The 18,343-nt window shown below is 43.0% G+C and overlaps 1 protein-coding gene across 1 annotated transcript in view; it reads left to right on the plus strand.

Annotated features, from left to right (window-relative positions):
• The first annotated feature begins 361 nt into the window (after positions 1-361).
• Positions 362-18,343, plus strand: part of LOC311146194 (E3 ubiquitin-protein ligase RING2-like) — a 135,283-nt gene continuing 117,301 nt past the window's right edge. The window contains exons 1-2 of the mRNA XM_084182695.1: positions 362-457; positions 7,506-8,344. Of these exons, the coding sequence (XP_084038821.1) occupies positions 8,114-8,344 (231 nt within the window). The 5' untranslated portion in view covers positions 362-457; positions 7,506-8,113. The remainder of the gene's footprint in view (positions 458-7,505; positions 8,345-18,343) is intronic.

An 18,343-nucleotide genomic window follows, 5' to 3' on the forward strand; every position in this document is an offset into this window, starting at 1 on the left:
CCGCGGAAAACGTGTTCTATTTCAGTGCCAGAAATATCTGAGAGAAAGGGAGCGACTGTTATTAGATTTGAGTAGTAACGGGGTTGAAAAGCCAGGATTAAGTGAACTGCTGGGGAAATCTTCAGGAGATATAGTATTTAATTATGTATTCCGTTTCCTAAAGGAGACGAGATTATTGGGTAGGATTTAGACCTTCACTGTCTCTGGTCCACACTCCAGTCCAGTTGGTGGCGGTAATGCACCTTAAAGTTGGTTGCCAACCGCCATATAAAATCCACAGAAGAAGAAGGTGATGAGCAGCACAGCTGGAGCAAAATGGGCTGTTCCGTTTGTTGCCTGACTGACTGGCAGTAGACGAAGCCGAGGAGAGAGAGAGAGAGAGGAGGAACATGAAGAAAATTACATTAACAAACGATGCGTTTGGAATTTCCGTATCTTAAAAACAGAACAGGAAACGGTAAACGCTTTTAGTCCCTTCGTTCGTGGTTTGTTTTGCCAAAAAATTGTGTTGAAAGAAATGTGCATCATTCTCGACAGTAACAACGGTTGAAGGAGTTGTCCTAATGTTTTTAGTACTTGGGAAATGTAAATTCTTTCATGTTGTTGCTCATTTGTAAACATAACTGTATTTTTTATTATTTACACCTTCATTTACCAACTACATTTTATCGTACAAAAGTTGCCTCGCTAGGCCACAGCGACAAATCAACTGCTAGTTACTAACGAGCTCACATGCTAGCTAACTTCCTGTGATATCTACCGTAGGTAACATTAGGCCAATTAGCAAGTTAGCAAAGCCAAATGTACATATTACTATAATTGCATTTTGATAGCTTGGCTATCTAACTAACTAGGCATCCCATGCAGGTAACTAGCTAACTAAGTTAGTTGGTTGACGTAGCAAGAGCTTGCTAACATTAGTTAACCAACGGTGAATCTGCCTGTCACAGCTAACTTAAGCTAACGTTAGGTGGCTAACTAACTTAGCTGCGACACCAGTTAGCGTGTTAACGTGAACTTGCTATGCAAAACCGTAGCTACATTTTATAATTTTTATTTTCGCTTTTATAATGCTAACGTTATAGCTGTTTTTATATATCCATTGTCAACTACGACGACAATGCCAGGACAGGATGGCGGCTAGCTGACTTAGCTAGCTTTCGTTAGGAAACATAACTTTAACGATATGTAGAGCAGGTGAAATGTTTCAGGCCTAGCTAGCTAATCCCCCGTGATTAGCTCGTTGAAACTGTAAAAATATCCATAAATGATGATAAACTAGCTGGATAATTAAAAATGAATAGTCAGGTTTTAATAACTAATTTAATACAATGGTTAATCGGTCATGCCAAACAGATACGCAGATCACACAATCATTTTTAAGTAACTACGCTACTTATCCAGGCACTATTTAGTTATCTTGGGCCTAACTCGATCGCTAGCTAGCTAACTTGCCTATTATGACCCAAACCTTTTACAGTAAGAGTTTATTTCCAGCTACCTAGATGCAAACTACTGAAAATCAAGCGAATCTGCGTAGTATTGAGCTTGTCAATAGCTACTTGTTTGGTTGCTGTCTGTGTTAGGAGTATGTATATTCCTACTTGCAAACTAGCTAGCTACTGTAGTTTCAAAGCTGTAGGTAGGCGTGCTAACATCACAATGTTCTCCTAGAATCCCCCCCCCCCCGGGGTTGCCCTTGTCACACTCTAAACCAAACGCCTTGTTTTTGCTGTTACCGCACTGGCAGTAGTACTAATCCTCTGTAGTACTGGTCCTCTGTAGCTCAGCTGGTAGAGCACGGCGCTTGGTCCTCTGTAGCTCAGCTGGTAGAGCACGGCGCTTGGTCCTCTGGAGCTCAGCTGGTAGAGCACGGCGCTTGGTCCTCTGTAGCTCAGCTGGTAGAGCACGGTGCTTGGTCCTCTGTAGCTCAGCTGGTAGAGCACGGCGCTGTGGTCCTCTGGAGCTCAGCTGGTAGAGCACGGCGCTGTGGTCCTCTGGAGCTCAGCTGGTAGAGCACGGCGCTTGGTCCTCTGTAGCTCAGCTGGTAGAGCACGGCGCTTGGTCCTCTGTAGCTCAGCTGGTAGAGCACGGCGCTTGTAACGCCAGAGTAGTGGGTTCGATCCCCGGGACCACCCATACACAAAAATGTATGCACGCATGACTGTAAGTCGCTTTGGATAAAAGCGTCTGCTAAATGGCATTATTATTATTATTATTATTATTATTACTAAAGTCTAATTACTAAGCAGTCTTAATCCTGGGACCACCTAGATATTACATTTTAGAGGTTTAGTGAAGACAATGGATTCCTCTGGCAGTACTCTCGTTTTGTTATTATGTGAGACCAACAGTGTCAAGTAGGGCTGTGACATACCAGTAAAACAATATTTTTCCCATGGCAAAAATGAAAACACAAAGCAGAAAAAAACTATTTGAAAAACTGTGTGTAAAATATTGGGTGCTGTAGCTTGGGAAATAAATGTGCTTCTGGATGCCAACATAATGACGTTTGTTTCCAACATTAGGGCTGTTTTCCCAAAGAAGTTAACTCTGCTTCGTGTTTTGTTTCCTTGCCACGATACTAATGAGTATCACGATACTGGTATCATCCCAGCCCTAATCACAAGCGACACCTAAACAGTCTGACATTTTGTCATCAACACAGCGAAACAAAGTGAAAGCTAGAGATGAAGTAACCACATACTTCTCTAGAATTAGGCTGGATGTGGATGTCACAATTAGTGGCTTTGATGCACACCACAAATCAGCTGCACGTGGAGGGTCTGCATTTCAGTCATACTGTGGTCTTGTGATGATTCTACTCTGCAGGGTTGGGGTCAATTCCACTTAAATTCCAATAACTTCAGGAAGTAAACCCAATTTCAAATGTTCCTAATGAACAGAATTGGAACAGGAATTTCAGTGTACTTCCTGAATTGACTGGAATTGACTCCAACCCTGCTACTAAGTCCGTCTCAACCGATCAGATGTATGAGGTTATATGAAGGACTTGTTCCTCTCTCTGTCAAATCAAATTTTATTTGCCACATGCGCACATTCTTACAGTGAAATGCTTACTTACAAGCCCTTAACCAACAATGCAGTTTTAAGAAATATAGTATACTTTTTCCTCTCATTGTAAAGATCTGACAGTCTGTGGACCTGGAACACAACTGCCTACCAAAAGGCTCTGTTTTCTGTGGCGGTAGCCCCTTCTCCAGTCTTCTGTGAGATGGAGAGCTGGAGTCTAATCTTAGATGAAGGGTCTGTCACTTTAACCAGAGACACAACCCCTCTAGATATCTGGCCTGCATACATTTTCTAATAATACCTGGACTGTACAGATCAAATCATCCTCCTGTTGTATAGTTTTACTGTGTGTGTGTGCTGAGGTGTGTGTGTGTGTGCTGAGGTGTGTGTGTGTGCTGAGGTGTGTGTGTGTGCTGAGGTGTGTGTGTGTGCTGAGGTGTGTGTGTGTGCTGAGGTGTGTGTGTGTGCTGAGGTGTGTGTGTGTGCTGAGGTGTGTGTGTGTGCTAAGGTGTGTGTGTGTGCTAAGGTGTGTGTGTGTGCTAAGGTGTGTGTGTGTGCTAAGGTGTGTGTGTGTGCTGAGGTGTGTGTGTGTGCACAGACATTGCAAGTCATTCTAGGGCAGTCATCATAGCGGCCTTTAGTTGGCAGTGAGTCTGGTGGTGGTGACCTACTAAATATGTGTATGTGACCAAACATATTTGATTTAAGTGCCTTTGAATCGGGTATGGTAGTAGGTGCCAGGCGCACCGGTTTGAGTGTGTCAAGAATCGTCCACCTCCCAAAGGACATCCAGCCAACTTGACACAACTGTGTGAAGCATTGGAGTCAACACGGACCAGCATCCCTGTAGCCGACCCCTGTCTGACCCCTGTCTGAGCCCTGTCTTGTGCTATCTGACTCAAACATAACAAAATCAATTGGGGTCCCTTGCCATTTTACATTTTTGAAATTTTAGAATAAAGACTCTCTCTAGTCTTTATTCTGGTGATAGTTAGTTCTCAAAGATGATCTTATTTAAAAAAAATATAGCTCCATTATCTTTTATACATACTTTATGTCTGGTTTTAGTTGTTTTAAGTTTACACTAAACGTTTTACCATCCCGAAAATGTTTTGTGGCGGTATATAGGGGAAACTGTAGGATGAGAAGGGCTCTGGTTTCTAACTCCGTCAGTCAGACCCTCAGCAGGTAGCTACAATAAATGCCATAAAGCTCATACTGAAGATGTGCTGGGGTCTTTCGACATGCAAGACTTCTACTCTGCTCTCTTTGTCCTGGATTATACATTTCTTGAAGAATTAGGAACTAATTAACTAACTAATCAGGTAAATTTGGTTCTTGGTTAATGTTTTGCAGGGTTGTTTTTTTTACTTCCCAGTCAAGGGTTTGTGTTGGCATTGGTATTTTACTGCTGTGCTTGGTATTAAGAGACAACTAGGCCTGTTCTAGTGATTTCTGTTCTTTGGTCGTTTGTTCACCTCAGACTCTAGTTGTTTAGTTCATGCTTGGGCTCTGAGAACAGTTTGTAGAAATCACAGGTCTGTGTCTGGAAGACGGCCTGTGTTGCTCTTTCGTGGGGTGTCTCCCAAATGGCACCCTAGTCCCTATATAGTGCACTACTTTAGACCAGAGCTCATAGGGAATGGGGGCTCCCTATATAGTGCACTACTTTAGACCAGAGCTCATAGGGAATGGGGGCTCCCTATATAGAGCGCTACTTTAGACCAGAGCTCATAGGGAATGGGGGCTCCCTATATAGAGCACTACTTTAGACCAGAGAATAGCACCCTAGTCCCTATATAGAGCACTACTTTAGACCAGGACTCATAGGGAATGGGGGCTCCCTATATAGAGTGCTACGTTAGACCAGAGCTCATAGGGAATGGGGGCTCCCTATATAGAGCGCTACTTTAGACCAGGACTCATAGGGAATGGGGGCTCCCTATATAGAGCGCTACTTTAGACCAGAGCTCATAGGGAATGGGGGCTCCCTATATAGAGCGCTACTTTAGACTAGAGCTCATAGGGAATGGGGGCTCCCTATATAGAGCGCTACTTTAGACCAGAGCTCATAGGGAATGGGGGCTCCCTATATAGAGCGCTACTTTAGACCAGAGCTCATAGGGAATGGGGGCCATTTGGGACACAACTGGATGTTGGTGAAGTTAGGCTTGATTCAGATAAATGTGGACTGGAAGAATACAGCACTTCTTTTTTTTCTTTTTAGGGGGTAGATCAGCTTAATATTGCAGATAGATTGTAACTTCCATCAATGTACATGTTTGCATCACTTTACATTTACATTTTAGTCATTTAGCAGACGCTCTTATCCAGAGCGACTTACAGTTAGTGAATAGATATTATTTTTTATTTATTTTTTATACTGGCCCCCCGTGGGAATCTAACCCACAACCCTGGCGTTGCAAACGCCATGCTCTATCAACTGAGCTACATCCCTGCCGGCCATTCCCTCCCCTACCCTGGACGACGCTGGGCCAATTGTGCGCCGCCCATGAGTCTCCCGGTCGCGGCCGGCTGCGACAGAGCCTGGAATCGAACCAGGATCTCTAGTGGCACAGTTAGCACTGCGATGCAGTGCCTTAGACCACTGCGCCACTCAAGAGTCTCACTTCCAATACCCCATGTTTTATATATATATATATATATATCCTTTAAAAAATATATATATTTCCCTTTATTACTTTTTCCAACCCCACCACCCCTTTCCCTAATTGGAGTAAACTAGTGAACAACAATGCTTAGGCCTCTACTTCCAGCTTATACTTACTATATACATTTTATGGACACAGTCAATTTTACAATAATTATATTTTGTTTGTTTTTTCTCCTCAACTTCTTCTACTCTCAACCTCTCCGATCATTTTCATGATCTCCATCCGGTTTGCTTCTATATGCCATATCTTTCTAACTGTGCTCTTTCACAAAAGCTCCCAACCTACAACCTATATACTTATTATGGACACAGTATGCTTTACATTAGTTATCTTGTTATTAGTTGTTATTAGTCCCAACCTTCAGCTCCATTCAACACCTCCCATCTATCTCTTAACACCATCCATATTGGATTTCTATTTGCCATATATTTTTCAACTGTACTGTGATGTTTTACAAAAGTTCTGAACCTTTCTATTCTCATTGTTTCTACATATTGTAAATTGAAAATATTTTTTTGGGCTAAAAGTATTATATTATTGATCGATTGACTATGACTTTTCAGATCACCCAGTAATGCTATCTGCAGGGTTAGCTCCAGGTAAATATTGCAATCCTTTAGCCATTCCTGGACCTGTGTCCAAAAACAAGCTACAAATGGACAGAACCAAAACAAATGATTCTGTCTCTTCACAGCAAAATCTGCAGAGCTGGGAAGATTGTATCCCCCATATAAATAACATTCTATTGGTAGCAAGAATTTTATATAATAATTTAAATTGAAAGATTCAAAGTTTTGAATCCGGTGTCGTTTTGCGTATCAGTTCATAAACACTATGCCATGGAATCGGTACGTCAAAAATCTCTTCCCAACTATTTTGCAATCTATATGGGACGGCTGTCAATCCTTTGGTCCTTAAATGAAACTGGTATACTTTTTTATATATCACAATTTTCCTTAACCAATTATGTTCTTTAATGCAGACAGACAAGTTCCTTACTTTCTCCCCCTTCCACTTTCCTCTTCCATTTTTGCGGTAAGGCTGCAATTATTTGGTTGTAATTTGGGGTAGAGCAGACATTTCCATGTTTTTGTTAGCTGCATGTGCGTCATAACTCCACCAGTCCTACCGATGATATCATTTACGAAGATTATACCTTTTTTAAACATTTTGTCAAAAAATAAAGTTTTTTTTTGTCAATTAGTATATTTGAATTTAACCACAATATTTGTTGCATTATTTGTTCTGTCGTTTCTGGAGGATTAAATTGAAATTGCAACCAACTTTCTATGCCTTGTTTTAGAAATAGTGATATTTGGGAGATTATTTCCTTTTCAAATAACTAAGTGAGAGGTTGTAATCTGAATAAATGGAAAAAGGCCATTCTTGAACATTGGGTGAGACAATTTTACTAATTTGCTAGAGAACCAGTTTGGATTGAAGTATAATTTTTTGTATGACTGAAGCTTTTAGTGATCGGTCTAATGTTTTAATATTTAATCATTTCTGTCCTCCGAATTCATATTCATGATATAAATAGGCCAGTTTAATTTTGTCTGGCTTGCCATTCAAAATAAATTTGAATTTTTTTTTTTCTCATATAATTTAAAAAACTGTTCGCTAGGCGTAGGCAAGACCATAAGCAAATAGGTAAACTATGTTGTCACATGCTTGAAGAATTATAACGTTGTTAGCCTATATTTAGCTACATTGTGTGCGTGCGTGCCAACCTATAGATGAATTCAGTATCCCCTGATTTGAAATGGTTGGCTAACGTTCTCTCGTCTCTTTCGCCAGGTGTTCTTCAGTGAGAGGTAGAGCTGCTTTGTTAGCCTGCCTGTCTCAGTCCAGTCAGAGGTCCAATCAGATTTCTCGGACCACCGCTCCACCAGGCCTATCAGACCGCTGGGAATGACTGCACCTTCACAACCTCACCAGGAGTGGGCGCTGGAGGACAACGCCCACATCAACCACACAGCCAGGAGCATCTCCCTTCCTTTAGCTGGGAGAGTCTTTCTCTCTTCCTTTAGCTGGGAGTGTCTTCTTTGTTTGTGTGAGCCTGCGATTCCAGTTCTGGGTTGAGATGCAGCTTTGTTGCTGGTGATTGGAGAAGAGGGAGAGCTTGCCAAACCCAGACCACCAGGAGAGGAGAGATCGTGAAGACCCGTACCAGACCGGTTCACCAGATCTTTACTCTCACTATTGCTGGCTTAATTAGTAAGCATCAGCCATAGGTCCATAGGCTAAATATAAATGATATGCAGACACACTTTCAGGACTAGCCCTGCTCAGTGTGAGGTGCTCTGTTCCCCTCCACGACCCTTCCGGTCTGGTGGAAGTTTTGTCGGCTCTGAGGACTGCATGGCAGTGGAGTAATCGTGGAGAAGCCGGGGTACCACAAGCTTATGGACTTTGACAAGAGAGGAGGAGGAAAGGGGGAGGCAGAGGAAGGGAAGAGGATGTCGAAGACTGGAGGGAGCCGGTCGGGGCATGGCAGTCGCAGCTCGGGGAGCAACTCTGGGGTGCTCATGGTGGGCCCTAACTTCCGGGTCGGGAAGAAGATCGGCTGTGGGAACTTTGGAGAGCTTCGTCTGGGGAAGAACCTGTACACTAATGAATATGTGGCCATCAAACTGGTGAGTAACACTAACAAATACACACACACACACACACCAGGGTTTCCGTTAGGAACATGTGGCGCCGGACATTTTGACCGGCAGCATTTTAATTTACCGGACATTTGACAAATGTACTGGACCCAATGCGTTGAGTGCGTAACCTGATTAGGGCTTCCACCCACGGTGCTCAGAATGATAGAAATCACATTTTAGATGATGGTCATTCATATGAACAGAACGTCCATGTCGAGTATGCAATGCCGCGTGTCCTTACCGCGCTACTTTCACGATGTTAGAATAAATGTCCACATTTACTTTTCCTTAGCCAACAAGACGAGTAACGAACAGCGAAATCCCTAGCCTATGCCTAGGTGGAAAGGTTGAGCGGTATCCAGATTTTCATACCGTCCTTCTCTCGCCCCGGGATTTACGGTATTACAGTTTTAATACACAAGAAGGCGCCAGAAAATGCAAAGAAGTGCTTTGGGCGTTTATTACCAGAATGCTAACAAAATTAGCACAAGTAATTGCGAATTTGCTAAAAAAATATGCTAATGAGTGCAATTGAAAATAAACAAAATGCAAAGACAGGCAATCCAGCTCATAAAGTTATACATATATAGGTAAGAGCTACCGAATGTCCTTTTTGGTGAGTTTGGACAAATTACAGGGGAATGTGAACGAGCGACATTGTGCAAATGAACAAAGTTTTGACGCGTGTAGTACCGGCTCTCCAGCAGCGTGTAGTACTGGCTCTCCAGCAGCGTGTAGTACTGGCTCTCCAGCAGCGTGTGTCTGGAGTCGCTAGGGCAACAGGCTCAGAGAAGAGGAGCAGACGGGCTGAGAACGAAGAGGAGAGAAAACGGAAGGAAATCAAGATGGCAGCTGTTCAAATAACTCATCCACAGGGCTTTGCCTTCTCAAACACGGCAGAAAGCTAGCACAATATGATGCCCCGTCACCTTATTAATTCAGCCACTTACTGAGATGGCAAGTTAAACTAGGGGTCGTGTTAACGCATAATTCTGAGTTTTTCACGCAGGAAAAAAAGATAAAACTCGTAAGAAATATCTTGCTGTGTTTTGTAAACAGATCTTTTCTCTGGTACTGTTCCGGGTGTAGCCAGCCTATTGTTCTCTGGTAAAATGTAGATGAACTTTAAGCTAAATATTAGAAAATGTAGCTGGCTACATTCTTTCTATGATTGGCCTAAACATTAGAAAATATAGTTTTTGCTTTTTCGTTGTAAGCTCATTTACTTGTGTGGCTGCCAGCCGAATAGCGTCGCACTTCTGTTTGTCATCTGATGAAAAGGAAGCTATTTTATGTTGAATGTGTTGCGCTAATGTATTTTATGTGAAGGAAAACTATAGTTGCACGTCCCTGATCACTGAAGTAAAAAAAAAACACTGACTTTCAATATAAAACGCGACTCCTGTCAACACACAGCTGCTCCCGTTTTCTACTGTAGTGCTATTTACAAATCAACACGAGGCTGGCTCAGCTGAGCTGGGGAACTAAGTAAGCTTCATAATGTAAAATAATGTGACAAGTGAAATAAGATGATCTGCTTTATCTCCTAATGTATTGCACAAGTTGACTTCAGGTATTCACTTAAATAGCTACAAATATTCAAATGTATTGGAAAAACTTCAAATAAATTGATTCAACGTTATTGACGGTATGGAAAAATCTAGTTTTAATGTCACATGCACAAGTACAGTGAAATGCATTTCTTGCAAACATATCCCGAACCTAGAATACCTCACAATCAAATGCCGACCGTATTATCTCCCAAGAGGAATTCTCTTTGGTTATAGTCACGGCCGTGTATATCCCCCCTCAAGCCGATACCACGATACCACGGCCCTCCCCCGCCCTCCTTTCAGCAAATCTGACCACGACTCAATTTTGCTCCTCCCTTCCTATAGGCAGAAATTCAACCAGGAGGTACCCGTGCTAAGGACTATTCAACGCTGGTCTGACCAATTTGGAATCCACGCTTCAAGATTGTTTTGATCATGCGGACTGGGAAATGTTCCGGGTAGCTTCCGAGAATAATATAGACTAATATATTGAAACGGTGACTGAGTTTATCAGGAAGTGTACAGGAGATGTTTTACCCACTGACAACTAAAACCTACCCAAACCAACCAGAAACCGTGGATAGATGGCAGCATTCGTGCTAAACTGAAAGCGCGAACCACCGCATTCAACCATGGCAAGGTGACTGGGAATATGGCAGAATACAACAAACAGTGTAGCTACTCACTCCGCAAGGCAATCAAACAGGCAAAACGTCAGTATAGAGACGACAGTGGAGTCGCAATTCAACGGCTCAGACACGAGACGTATGTGGCAGGGTCTACAGACAATCACAGACTACAAAAGGAAAACCAGTCACGTCGCGGACACCGAAGTCTTGCTTCCGGACAAGCCTAAACACCACCTTCGCCCGCTTTAAGAATAATACAGTGCCACCGATGCAGCCCGCTACCAAGGACTGTGGGCTCTCCTCCGTGGCCGACCTGAGTAAGACATTTAAGCGTGTTAACCGTCAAGGCTGCCGGCCCAGACGGCATCCCTAGCCGGGTCCTCAGAGCATGCGCAGACATGCTGGCTGGTGTGTTTACGGACATATTCAATCTCTCCCTATCCCAGTCTGTTGTCCCCACATGCTTCAAGATGGCCACCATTGTTCCTGTACCCAAGAAAGCAAAGGTAACTTAACTAAATGACTATTGCCCCGTAGCATTCACTTCTGTCATCATGAAGTGCTTTGAGAGACTTGTCAAGGATCATATCACCTCTACCTTACCTGTCACCCTAGACCCACTTCAATTTGCTTACCGCCCCAATAGATCCACAGACGATGCAATCGCCATCACACTGCCCTATCCCATCTGGAGGGCATTCTTACAGAGGAATACCTATGTAAGAATGCTGTTCATTGACTATAGCTCAGCATTCAACACCATAGTACCCTCCAAGCTCATCATTAAGCTCGAGGCCCTGGGTCTGAACCCCGCCCTGTGCAACTGGGTCCTGGACTTCCTGACGGGCTGCCCCCAGGTGGTGAAGGTAGGAAACAACACCTCCACTTCGCTGATCCTCAACACAGGGGCCCCACAAGGGTGGGTGCTCAGCCCACTCCTGTACTCCCATGACTGCGTGCCCAAGCACTCCTCCAACTCAATCATCAAGGTTGCAGACGATACAACAGTAGTAGGCTTGATTACCAACAATGACGAGACCGCCTACAGGAAGAAGGCGCAACAGTGCCTCTTCAACCTCAGGAGGCTGAAGAAATTTGGTTTGGCACCTAAAACCCTCAAACTTTTACAGATGTACAATTGAGAACATCCTGTCGGGCTGTATCACCGCCTGGTAACCGCAGGGCTCTCCAGGGGGTGGTGCGGTCTGCACAATGCATTACCGGGGGCAAACTACCCGCCCTCCAGGACACCTACAGCATCCAATGTCACAGGAAGGCCAAAAAGATAATCAAGGACAACAACCACCCGAGTCACTGCCTGTTCACCCCGCTATCATCCAGAAGGCGAGGTCAGTACAGGTGCATCAAAGCTGGGACCGAGAGACTGAACAACAGCTTCTATCTCAAGGCCATCAGACTGTTAAATAGCCATCACTAGCACATTAGAGGCTGCCGCCTATAGACATCGACAAGAAATCACTGGCCACTTAAATGGAACACTAGTCACTTTTAAATAATGTGTACGTGTCTTGCATTACTCATCCCATATGTATAAACTGTATTCTAAACTATTCTACTGTATCTTCGTCTACGGGGCTCAGACATTGCTCGTCCATATATTTATTTATATATTCTTAATTCCATTCCTTAACTTAGATTTGTGTGTATTGGGTATATGTTGTGAAATTGTTAGATATTACTGCACTGTCGGCGCTAGGAACACAAGCATTTCGCTTCACCCGCAATAACATCTGCTAAACTCGTGTATGTGACCAATAATCATTTATTTTATTTGATATACGATATACCGGCCAAGTCTAATAGGCGGCGCATGAGTTTCAAGTTTCACCATAAAATACACCTTTTATAATAAAGCATTCCATGCATCATAACATTTGCAGTTTTATGTCAGATAACCTACCATTCATAATGTGATGATTAAATTGGATAGTCATTTAGGCTAATGATATAACTCAGTCACTGTTCGCAAAAAAGACTGTTCAATGCATAGCAACAATGCATAGCAACAATGCGCACAAGGCAGAAGGATACGTGCAAATGTGCATTTGGCTACCGGACAATGAAGGAAAGTAGAACATGAGAGAGAGAGGCTACTGGTTATAAAATGATTGCTTCCCACGGATATGGTCGGATTCTGCCAAAGCTACTTTGAAGCAAGGTCATGCCTCATAATATGTAGGGAAATGTTAAGGGTTCAAGCAATTTAAGTAGCTATGTTTTCAAAATGCATACTGCTTACATCTCGTTGCAAAGTGGTTTGTGACGCGCTGATGAAGCCTTCCATTCCTTTTTGCTTTTTATTTTATTTATTTGGATCCCATTAGCCGACGCCAATGACAGTCTGACTGGGGTCCGACACAACGAAAAATACATTACAGACAAAATACTTTAATTACATACATTTTAAAACATTAACATGTAGTGTGTGTGAGCATCTATCAGTTACACATACATGTCAGTACATGCACACAACAAGTAGGTCACATGGGGGAGAGGCGTTGTGCTGTGATTTATTGTGCTTTATTTGTTTTTTGAAACCATATTTGCTGTTCACTTGCGCTATATAAAATGGAAGGGAGTTCCATGCACTCATTGCTCTGTATAATACTATATGTTTCCTTGAATTTGTTCTGGACCTGGGGACTGTGAAAAGACCCCTGGTGGCATGTCTGGTGGGGTAAGTGTGTGTGTCAGAGCTGAGTGTAAGTTGACTATGGAAATAATTTGGAGTTTCCAACACATTCATGTTTTTTATAAAAACAAGAAGTCATGCAGTCAGTCTTTCCTCAACTCTTAGCCAAGAGAGACTGGCATGCATAGTATTAATATCAGCCCTCTGATTACAATGAAGAGCAAGACGTGCCGCTTGGTTCTGGGCCAGCTGCAGGTTAACTAGGTCTTTCTTTGCAGCACTCGACTGGACAATAATCAAGATAAGATAAAACTAGAGACTGCAGGACTTGCTTTGTGGAGTGTGGTGTCAAAAAAGCAGAGCATCTCTTTATTACGGACAGACCTCTCCCCATCTTTACAACCATTGAATCTATATGTTTTGACCATGACCGTTTACAATCCGAAGGTAAAAGCAAGTAATTTAGTCTCCTCAACTGGCCCAACAGCCACATTATTCATTATCAGATTCTAAAACTTAAGGAATGATTTGTTCCAAATACAATGCTCTTAGTTTTAAAGATGTTCAGGACTAGTTTATTACTGGTCACCCATTCTTAAACAGACTGCAACTATTTGTTAAGGGTTTCAGTGACTTCATTAGCTGTGGTTGCTGATGCGTATATGGTTGAATCATCAGCATACATGGACACACAGGCTTTGTTTAATACCAATAGCAGGTCATTGGTAAAAATAGAAAAGAGTAGAGGGCCTAGAGAGCTGCCCTGCGGTACACCACACTGTACATGTTTGACATTCAAGAAGCTTCCATTAAAGAAAACCTTCTGTTCTATTAGATGGATAGCTCTGAATCCACGATATGGCAGAGGTTGAAAAGATTATGGTCAATAATATCAAAGGCTGCACTGAAATCTAACACTTATTTTTGTTGAGTTTAGTCACAATTTCTCAACTTGCAGTAAGTCAGCCAGTCAGATGTGCAGCCAGTCTTATTAGCCACTCCTTTTGCCCCGTCTCTTTCAACCGTACAGTTTTTCAATTCCTCATCAATCCATGGAGCCTTATCAGTTCTAACAGTCAGTTTCTTAACAGGTGCATGTTTATCAATAATTGGAAGAAGCAATTTCATAAATTCATCAAGTGCAGCGTCTGGATGCTCCTTATTAATCACATCAGACCAATACATATTTTTAACATCATCCACAGCAAAATATTTTGTATGATCTCTTACACAATTTTAGGCCCAGCTTTTGGAATTTTGCCTTTCCTGGATTTAGCCACTGCATCCAATGGGACCACTGCATCCAATGGCACCACTGCATCCAATGGCACCACTGCATCCAATGGGACCACTGCATCCAATGGCACCACTGCATCCAATGGCACCACTGCATCCAATGGCACCACTGCATCCAATGGCACCACTGCATCCTGCATCCAATGGCACCACTGCATCCAATGGGACCACTGCATCCAATGTGACCACTGCATCCAATGTGACCACTGCATCCAATGGCACCACTGCATCCAATGGCACCACTGCATCCAATGTCACCACTGCATCCAATGGCACCACTGCATCCAATGGCACCACTGCATCCAATGGCACCACTGCATCCAATGAGTACGGATACAGCTTTAGAACAAAGTTCTACAGTATTAGTAAAAATTTGATCGATACATGTGGATGATCTTGTTCCTGTAGTGTTTGTAAACACCCTGGTAGGTTGATTAATAACCTGAACCAGATTTGAATGGGGAAGGTGCTTCAATTATCAGTCGGAAAAATTTAAGAAATACTTGCTGGTTTTAATCGTGGTCCCAAAAACTATTTTTAACACACGATTGCATTTAGAATTGTTGCACAATGATTGGCTTGTAAAAGCGCTGTCTGACAGAAAAAAGCACTATGCCACTACATTATGCAAATTTACCCATAGACCGATAAGCAAAAAGTGTGTTTCCTTCAATGAAGAGGCTAAAAAGCAATATTTTGCAGTGAGATTTTTTTTATTCTCCTGGCCGGTGGCAATTTTATTTATCGCCTTTTTAACGGCCAAAAGCCGTCTATTACCGGCTAACGGAAAACCTGACAAACACACAGATTTGTTTTCAGGACTTTTTGGGAGTATAAATTCAATGGAAATCCTGTTTTCCATAAGCTTAACCCTTAAGCCTGAAATAGCATTTTAACAAATTCAGGACTTTTCAAAATGTTTCTTGTTTTCCTTCCTTGTCAGGACAATTTGGTCCTGATAACGTAGGAAAAAGTGTACACTACACACACACTACTTTATTAGTTGGTGAATAGGGACTTTGGACTTGGAGCCTTTGCGATTGCAGGTCAGAACCTATTTCCCCCCCCTTAAATCTTACCAGTTGAATTTTAAAGGTTGTACACAGGGCCTACCTTAGACTGATCTGTGATTTTAAACTTTCTAGACATAACAAAGCCCTGTTGCCTTTTGTTTCACTGGTAATGGTTCCCAGATGAGTTCTGCTCTGGTTCATATTCCAGCAACATGTACTTGACTGACTGTCGTTAGATTAATAATCTAATCTACCATGATGTAATCTAGTTCTAATAATCCCTGCTTGTTATTACATAACAACACTTACTTCAGTATGGCCCCAGAGAGTCTATGACCCAAATATCACCCTGCTCCCTATATAGTCAACTATTTTTGACCATAGCCTGGTGAGACTGGATTGTGTATTTTTGACCATAGCCCTATAGCCAGGTGAGACTGGATTGTGTATTTTTGACCATAGCCCTATAGCCTGGTGAGACTGGATTGTGTATTTTTGACCATAGCCCTATAGCCTGGTGAGACTGGATTGTGTATTTTTGACCATAGCCCTATAGCCTGATGAGACTGGATTGTGTATTTTTGACCATAGCCCTATAGCCTGGTGAGACTGGATTGTGTATTTTTGACCATAGCCCTATAGCCTGGTGAGACTGGATTGTGTATTTTTGACCATAGCCCTATAGCCTGGTGAGACTGGGTTGTGTATTTTTGACCATAGCCCTATAGCCTGGTGAGACTGGGTTGTGTATTTTTGACCATAGCCCTATAGCCTGGTGAGACTGGGTTGTGTATTTTTGACCATAGCCCTATAGCCTGGTGAGACTGGGTTGTGTATTTTTGACCATAGCCCTATAGCCTGGTGAGACTGGGTTGTGTATTTTTGACCATAGCCCTATAGCCTGGTGAGACTGGGTTGTGTATTTTTGACCATAGCCCTATAGCCTGGTGAGACTGGGTTGTGTATTTTTGACCATAGCCCTATAGCCTGGTGAGACTGGGTTGTGTATTTTTGACCATAGCCCTATAGCCTGGTGAGACTGGGTTGTGTATTTTTGACCATAGCCCTATAGCCTGGTGAGACTGGGTTGTGTATTTTTGACCATAGCCCTATAGCCTGGTGAGACTGGGTTGTGTATTTTTGACCATAGCCCTATAGCCTGGTGAGACTGGATTGTGTATTTTTGACCATAGCCCTATAGCCTGGTGAGACTGGATTGTGTATTTTTGACCATAGCCCTATAGCCTGGTGAGACTGGATTGTGTATTTTTGACCATAGCCCTATAGCCTGATGAGACTGGATTGTGTATTTTTGACCATAGCCCTATAGCCTGGTGAGACTGGATTGTGTATTTTTGACCATAGCCCTATAGCCTGGTGAGACTGGATTGTGTATTTTTGACCATAGCCCTATAGCCTGGTGAGACTGGGTTGTGTATTTTTGACCATAGCCCTATAGCCTGGTGAGACTGGGTTGTGTATTTTTGACCATAGCCCTATAGCCTGGTGAGACTGGGTTGTGTATTTTTGACCATAGCCCTATAGCCTGGTGAGACTGGGTTGTGTATTTTTGACCATAGCCCTATAGCCTGGTGAGACTGGGTTGTGTATTTTTGACCATAGCCCTATAGCCTGGTGAGACTGGGTTGTGTATTTTTGACCATAGCCCTATAGCCTGGTGAGACTGGGTTGTGTATTTTTGACCATAGCCCTATAGCCTGGTGAGACTGGGTTGTGTATTTTTGACCATAGCCCTATAGCCTGGTGAGACTGGGTTGTGTATTTTTGACCATAGCCCTATAGCCTGGTGAGACTGGATTGTGTATTTTTGACCATAGCCCTATAGCCTGGTGAGACTGGGTTGTGTATTTTTGACCATAGCCCTATAGCCTGGTGAGACTGGGTTGTGTATTTTTGACCATAGCCCTATAGCCTGGTGAGACTGGGTTGTGTATTTTTGACCATAGCCCTATAGCCTGGTGAGACTGGGTTGTGTATTTTTGACCATAGCCCTATAGCCTGGTGAGACTGGGTTGTGTATTTTTGACCATAGCCCTATAGCCTGGTGAGACTGGATTGTGTATTTTTGACCATAGCCCTATAGCCTGGTGAGACTGGGTTGTGTATTTTTGACCATAGCCCTATAGCCTGGTGAGACTGGGTTGTGTATTTTTGACCATAGCCCTATAGCCTGGTGAGACTGGGTTGTGTATTTTTGACCATAGCCTGGTGAGACTGGATTGTGTATTTTTGACCATAGCCCTATAGCCTGGTGAGACTGGGTTGTGTATTTTTGACCATAGCCTGGTGAGACTGGGTTGTGTATTTTTGACTATAGCCTGGTGAGACTGGGTTGTGTATTTTTGACTATAGCCTGGTGAGACTGGGTTGTGTATTTTTGACCATAGCCTGGTGAGACTGGGTTGTGTATTTTTGACCATAGCCTGATGAGACTGGGTTGTGTATTTTTGACCATAGCCCTATAGCCTGGTGAGACTGGGTTGTGTATTTTTGACTATAGCCTGGTGAGACTGGGTTGTGTATTTTTGACCATAGCCTGGTGAGACTGGGTTGTGTATTTTTGACCATAGCCCTATAGCCTGGTGAGACTGGGTTGTGTATTTTTGACCATAGCCCTATAGCCTGGTGAGACTGGGTTGTGTATTTTTGACCATAGCCCTATAGCCTGGTGAGACTGGGTTGTGTATTTTTGACCATAGCCTGGTGAGACTGGGTTGTGTATTTTTGACCATAGCCCTATAGCCTGGTGAGACTGGGTTGTGTATTTTTGACCATAGCCCTATAGCCTGGTGAGACTGGATTGTGTATTTTTGACCATA

Source organism: Coregonus lavaretus, assembly GCF_964263955.1.
Source record: "Coregonus lavaretus genome assembly, chromosome: 19".
Classification (NCBI taxonomy): domain Eukaryota; kingdom Metazoa; phylum Chordata; class Actinopteri; order Salmoniformes; family Salmonidae; genus Coregonus; species Coregonus lavaretus.